Raw genomic sequence first — 7,480 nt, forward strand, 5'->3', positions numbered from 1 at the left:
AACTACAATGTGTTTTCTGTCAAACTCACACACATAATTGTCTCCCATGGAATTCATTTTGTCTGCATGTCCTTCATCAGCTGGCAAAAGAAACAGAATGATATTAGCATGTGATTTTTACACGACTTGTTTAATAGAAAATGTTAAATAACTGAGGCTGTACAATGGCTCCCCTCAGTTTTTTTTTACTTTGTTGTGATGTATTAAAAATATTTCACAATGTGGGATAACTAAAGTATATTTTATCTCATATGATTGATATTTTTTCACAATAGTTTACAAATCCCCCTTTTCATATTTCTGAAATAAGTGGATTTTAGCCATTTCCACACCAAAGATACGTTTCTAAGCCCTAGAAATCTCACCATCTGTGTTCAGTCTTGATTTTCATTTGTGGTACTTCTCCAGTTTGTATCACTGTCATCCAACCAAGTAAGATTATGCCAATTCAGAGATTGCTATTTCAAGATTTTTACCAGCAAATTAATTGTATGTTAATGAAACTGGGATGTTAGTGTGTTAACTCATCATATCATCAGAAAACCTGAATGGTTTGATATTAAACATTTACCTCTCAGACACAGTAAGTACACTTGTAATTAAAATCACATTACAGTTTTTAAGAAAATATGTAGCACTAAATGATTTTATTCACAACGTCATTATAAAACGGGCCCTTTCCAACACAGACATTTTGAAATATGGATCACTCTCAAGCTATACTGACCATAGTCTATGTGATATATTATTAATTATAGCTAACTGAAAGATGTTTTGCCCAAAAGGCTAACAACAAATAAATCAAATATGATGCATAATGACCAGGAGACCTTACACAGACACCAGGGCAGGATGCTTTCATCTTATAACTGTTACACAATTAACTAACGGATTCAATGAGGCAGGAAAAGAGTTACAGTAATGGAAGTTAATGATGAGAACACACAGAGTTCCTTGTATCATTAACCAACATGCAGTCAAACATGCTAATGATTGCGGTTTCTATCTCAGTGGAAAAAAAAATAAAAAAATCTAATATTAAATAGGTCCATGTGGAGATATTGAGACCCCTTGCTGCATTTCTTGACGACAAATGTTTGTAAGGATAAAGTCACACTCATTATTGAGCAGTGTGAGAGCTGGTAATGTGTTTTCAGTCTCAATTTTGGATATGAAATTCGCGAAATGCAGTAGTGATGAGCAGAAAGGAATCCTAAAGTACTAACTGAGATGAAAATGAAAACATCAATCTTACAAGAATATACTGTGTATTCCATTCTGTCAATTTAGTCTATGTTGTCACTCATTTACTATGATTAGCATACGCTACAAATACTAATTTCTTTCAGTGCTAGACTAGAAATTCTGAAGTCTTTTCATTGTTGATTAACCCGAGTAACAGTGTGGTAGTGGTGTTAGGTACATTTGTATTCCACATAGAAGTTGCCAATGATATAGATAGTAATATAAATAATACGATTTTTCTGAATATACAAGCTTCAACACTCGCTAAGTAAAAAAGCAATCTGTTCTCCATTATTAGTGTGGGAAATTAAGTTTTGTCTCTCAGTGACAATGCAGATTAGAGTTTGTCTTCTCTCTATCTTAACAAGCCATTCATGTCTAACGTCTATAGTACTGATTTATCATGCAAAGATTTAAGACAATTTCCTTTAGGAGTCTAATTGTGGATGAAAGGACTTGATTGACGAAACAACATTTTACTGCATCACAAGCACACCTCTTACGCCACAAGAAAGACATGAATTATCTGAAATACTCGGGACCTTCAAAGGCTGGAGCCACAAGAAAAACATTTCCACTGAAGCTATATTTGAAAGGGGCAATGCAGAGAAACAAAAAGGAGGAGACAGCAGCAGTGAGAGAGAGAGAGAAAGAAAGAGAGTGGTGGGCTGGAATTGGATGAAGGACACATAAGCTCTCATTGAGTTGGCAACAGTGAAAAGAGCCCTTGGTTATTGAAAAAAGAAGATATCAAAGGCAGAACAATTCCTGCAGAGGGATGAGGGCAGAGAAAGAAGCTTGTCCTCCTCTTCTTTGTTTTTCTCTTTTCCTTTTTTCCCCTAACTGTGGTGAGAGTAGTTAGCCACTCAGCAATAGAGGAGAGATGCATGGTAGGCAGCAGGTTGGCGAGGCCCTTGAGCACAAGGATCTAAAGAAGGAATAGGAGGCGACACAGCACAAATTGTTTTATACTCTGCAATGGGTTTAGCTGAGTGTCCAACTCTGCTTCTGTGACACTTGATATACAGTATTTCCCTTTTGCAGAGCAGCACTTCCGAGCACAACAAACCATCCAGTGTAATGATACATTAATTATTCATGTAATGTTAAATATATACCGCGGGACATGACAGAACATGCGACGTGTTGCATGGTGTGTGTCATGTAGGTCTCCCTCTCCTCCTAACTGATATTACTGCACATGTAAGAACAATAACAGCAAGGTCACGATGCGGTGTTGCACAGGAAACAGCACAGGAATTATGTGTGCAATATGACAGCTCAGGAATAGACTCTGGTTTTATGGAGGGGGTCATCTCGCGGTAGCCAGCTGTTGCAGACGTGAGTCAGTGGTGATGGATGTGATGGACGTGCATTATCCCTCTGTTTCTTCCTGCCATCCCTGTCAGCGTTTTCCCTGCAGCAGATTGGGTTCCACAAGCCATCCCTCACAGACCATCGCTGGGGGAATCTGCAGTTTCAACCGCGCAGAGCATCCCATCAGACAAATGGATATTAGCTGGTTAATTTTTAATTCCTGAGATGCAAGGGAGCCGCTCTCTTTCATGGCTGGAAGGAGAGCTAATGGGCCCGGATTAGGTATCACGGGCGGATATCTGGGAACGGCCCCATGGGAATGTCGTGCGGGTCTCTCCATTGAACACCATTAAGAGTCTTAGAGGAAAGCAGAAAGCCTCTCGAAGACACTGTCCAGCTATTGACCTTTCAGAGGCACAATGGAGGTCCTCACTGAAGAGATATTGAGTGGATGCTGAGAGCGGTTCATTAAAGCCATGGTGGGAGGAAAAACATGGTTTCTGATAAGGTCTATAGCCGATACAACACAGCCAGACATAGATTTCTGTTCCCCACCAAACAACGGGCCGGGCCCACCAAGAGAGATCAAAATGAGACGGTTCATTGAGAGGCTGCGGTCGCTTTTGCATCGCTGAAGACAGAACCCTGCTGCGATCATCAATGTATTCACACAACAAAAAGACGAAATACTATAATAGGTCTACTCGCTAAGTGCACATCAAGCCACTCCCTGGACAGATTCAAACAGCCATGTTTTCCTTGACCACCTAAAATTATTTCCTGGCTTTCAGTAGGATTGGCAGTGATGATTGTTTGTATTGACTCAGATGTTCCATTAGGGGAGGATCTGCTTGGGGTAAATGGCTCCTGACAGCAGCACAGAGCTGGCTGATGATGCCCTGTCACTAGACCTCACACCAGGGTTATTAACTGGCTGCCACCGCTGCAGAGCACCAGCGCTCCTCTGACAGTGACACGTACACAGACAAAATATAATGCTGTCCTCCAGTCATTCCCTCCTCCAACAGAGCGCGGGTGAAATCAGAGAGCTGAGGATGGGTCGGATGACATTTTAGATTCAAAGGAGGTTTAAAGAGTGAAATTAAAGGAGATCTGGGGGAAATGCATTTATTCATTTCCTTGCAGTGACTGCAGACACAAGGACAAGAGACTCATTTCAGGAGTGCATTTACACTCAACAGCTTCTGTTTGTCTTACACCTTTTTGGATGTTACAGTATCTGCTGTGTGTAATTAGGTGTACAAATCACCTGAGGATATAACAATCTACTTCTTTTTATGTTGTTTGTAAGAGCGAAAATGTGCGTCATAAAATAAAAAGGTTCTTTAGTTCTATTGTTTTTAGTCAATAAATTGTAAGGGACTGGGAGGCAGAGTAGTGGGAGACACCTACATTCCCAATAGGTGGCTCCACCCGCTGCCAATTATCAGTATTGGGAGCAGGTGGGGAGACCTCACACCTGGTGCTAATCACTCCCTCAAGGGAGACAAAAGCACCTAGAGTTGCTCAGTTGTGTGTGGCACATGGAGGGAGCAGGAGATTCCCAGCGTGAGGAAACAGTTGTAAGCTGGCAAGTTGGTTAGCGGCCCGGCTACGTTAGCCTTTCTATTGTAAAAGGTATTTTTTAGTTGAACCGCAATAAAGCCTCTTTTTGGATTTGAACACTGCCTCTGTTGTGACTGCTTCACTACCATTTTCCTCTTTATCTGCCCCGGCCTGTTACACTGGTGGAGAATGCGGGCCTAAGGACTCTAGTGGTGGTGTTGCAGTTAGGGTATTTCGGTTTCAAGATGGAGGATGTACTAAGGGAGTTGGTGCGTATTTCTACTGAGCAGCAGACTCTGCAACGGCAGATGATACAGGAGCAGCAGAAACAGAATGCGCTTCTCCATGTGGAGGTCCAAAAATGCCTAACAGCAGCCTCTCCTACCCAGAGGGAAGCAACCGTGCAGCCTAACCCAGGTCGATTCATCCCCAAAATGACGGAGAGTGATGAGATAGAGGCCTACTTAACAGCCTTTGAGCGCACTGCTGAAAGAGAGGGCTGGCCAAGGGATTCCTGGGCTGAGCTGGTTGGACCATTCCTCCTGGGCACGGCACAGCAAGCTTACTTCGACCACCCTCCTGACCAAGCAAAGGTCTACGTCGTCTTGAAGAGGGAAATCCTGGCGAGGTATGGCTACAGCTTAGCAGCTAGAGCCCAGCGGTTCCATGACTGGAAATACAAGCCAGAGTTGTCAGCCAGGGCCCAGATGTATGACCTAGGCCGGGTAACCAGAGCCTGGCTGACCTGCGACCCCGAAAAGTTGAGTGTTTTAGAGAGGATAATGATGGACAAATATATTCGGTCTCTGCCCTATGAGACCAAGAAAATGGCAAGCCAGCAGAATCCAGCCAGTCTGGATGAGTTGGTTGACGTAGTGGAGAGCCACGTGGTCACAGCGGACCTGCTTAAGTCCACACGACCAGACACCGAGTGGGGCCGGAAAGCCAGTGGGGAAGCATCACGGACTAGACGGGCACGAGAACCGCGATGGGAACCCGAAGAGGTAAGGCGACGACAGTCCTACCTGCCAGAGGGCCAACCGCGTTGCTACCAGTGTGGGGAGATAGGCCACATTGCCCGGGATTGCCCAGGGAAGGATGAGCTAATGCTGACCGCCCACTCATCTGGTCAAGGCCTTGCCACCTTCTTGACTCTTGCTGGGCACAGGAAAGCTCCCTGGCTCAAATGATACCAGTCAAGGTAAATGGAAAAGATGCAGAGGCGCTAGTGGACTCAGGAAGTGTGGTGTCCCTCATTCAACCCCACCTCCTCGACCATTTGCCATCCAAAGAGACTGTGGCCGTCTCCTGTGTCCATGGGGACACTAAATTATACCCCACTTGCCTCGTCCACCTTACCACAGTTAAAGGCAGCTGTGAGCTGAAAGTGGGGGTGGTTCCTTCCCTACCAGTCCCAGTCTTGGTGGGGCGAGACTGCCCACTATACAAGCGCCTGCGGCACCAGAAGGAGGGGAGGCCCAAAAATCCCAGGCGTGCCAAAGGAAAGCGAGAGAAAGGACAAATTGCCACCCCGGGTACGTCTCCTCAGCAGTTCCCCAAAGTTGTGTGTGCTGTGCCGGAGGAGCAGAGAGGCAACCAATCTTCCAGTGCAGACGAGGCAAATGATAACCCTTTTGTTGCTTTCCCTGAAGACCTAAGCACAGGGGATGAGGAGGGTGAAGTCGCATTGCTTCCAAGTTTGAAGGGCCAGTTCGGGACCGCCCAGATGGAAGACCCCAATCTGCTGCATGCACGCAGTAATGTTACGGAAATAGAGGGAAAACCTGTTCCAGGAGTAGGTGAGCTTACATGTCCTCATTTCCTAATCAAAAATAATCTGTTATACTATGCCAAAGAGGTTGAAGGTCAGCGAAGAGACTTGTTGGTGGTCCCAAAACAATATGTGTCCACAGTGTTGCATCTGGCTCACAGCCATGTCCTAGGGGCCCACCTAGGGGTTGAGAAGACAAGGCAGCGGATTGGGAGCCGGTTCCACTGGCCAGGGGTGGTAAGAGCTATAGAGGATTATTGTCGCACCTGTGTTGAATGTCAAAAGATGAGTCCCAAGCCACACTTTAAAAATCCCCTAATACCTCTACCGATAATCGATGTACCGTTTTCTCGCATTGCCATGGACTTAGTGGGACCGCTGGTGAAGTCTGCCAGGGGACATCAGTATATTCTTGTGATCCTTGACTATGCAACCAGGTACCCGGAGGCCATTCCCTTGAGGAACATGACAACGAGAGTGATTGCACGGGAGCTGCTTCACCTATTCAGCCGAGTTGGGATTCCTAAAGAGATACTAACAGACCAAGGCACTCCCTTCATGTCCAAGATAATGAAGGGTCTCTGCAGGCTATTCAAGGTAAAGCAGCTTCGTACATCTGTCTACCATCCTCAGACAGACGGATTGGTAGAGCGCTTTAACAAGACATTGAAATCCATGTTAAAGAAGGTTGTTGACAAGGATGGTCGTAACTGGGACCAGCTTCTGCCCTATGTCCTGTTTTCAATCAGGGAAGTTCCACAGGCTTCAACCGGTTTCTACCCCTTCGAGCTGCTGTACGGCCGACAGCCCAGAGGACTTCTTGACATCGCGAAGGAAGCCTGGGAGGAGCAACCAAGCCCCCATCGGAGCCTGATTGAGCATGTAGAGACGATGTAGACGCATATGAAAGATGTTTGGCCCATGGTCAGAGAGCACATGGCTCAAGCCCAAGAAGCCCAGAGGAAAGTGTATAACAGAGGTGCCCAACCGCGTGAGTTCCTGCCCGGGGATAAAGTGCTTCTCCTGGTCCCCACCACAGAACACAGATTCCTGGCATCGTGGCAAGGTCCCTATGAAGTGGTAGAGAAGGTGGGACCAGTCAACTACAAGGTACGCCAACCTGGCCGTCGCAAACCATCCCAAATATACCATGTTAACCTGTTAAAGAAATGGTACGCCCAAGAGGCACTGCTGTGTTGTGGTTCCCCGGTTGTGTCCCCCTCTTCTCCCGACCAGGAGGTCGGGAGAAGTGGAATACGGTCCAGGGCTGTCCAAAGCTCAGTTACAACAAATCAAGGAACTGGTTCAGCAGACTTTGGACGTGTTCTCACTACGACCTGGACGCACAACGATGGTGGAACATCAAATCCACACAGAGCCTGGCCAAAAGGTAAAGATGCGGCCCTACCGGGTGCCGGAGGCAAGACGGGCGGCCATTGAGCAAGAAGTGCAGAAAATGCTGGCTATGGGGGTGATTGAAGAATCTCACAGTGAGTGGACAAGCCCTGTCATTCTGGTTCCTAAGCCCGACAAAACCAACAGGTTCTGTAATGATTTCAGAAAGTTGAATGAAATTTCCAA

At 45.9% G+C, this 7,480-nt stretch overlaps 1 protein-coding gene across 1 annotated transcript; it reads left to right on the forward strand.

The window, feature by feature from the left end:
* Nucleotides 1–5,268: 5,268 nt before the first annotated feature.
* Nucleotides 5,269–6,661, forward strand: LOC117541099. Its single transcript, XM_034208198.1, has 2 exons — nucleotides 5,269–6,136; nucleotides 6,337–6,661. Exons 1-2 carry the CDS (start codon nucleotides 5,315–5,317, stop codon nucleotides 6,424–6,426), a joined length of 912 nt encoding a protein of 303 aa, XP_034064089.1. The 5' UTR covers nucleotides 5,269–5,314; the 3' UTR covers nucleotides 6,427–6,661.
* Nucleotides 6,662–7,480: the final 819 nt, after the last annotated feature.

The sequence above is a fragment of the Gymnodraco acuticeps genome, unplaced genomic scaffold, assembly GCF_902827175.1.
Source record: "Gymnodraco acuticeps unplaced genomic scaffold, fGymAcu1.1, whole genome shotgun sequence".
Taxonomy (NCBI): Eukaryota; Metazoa; Chordata; class Actinopteri; order Perciformes; family Bathydraconidae; genus Gymnodraco; species Gymnodraco acuticeps.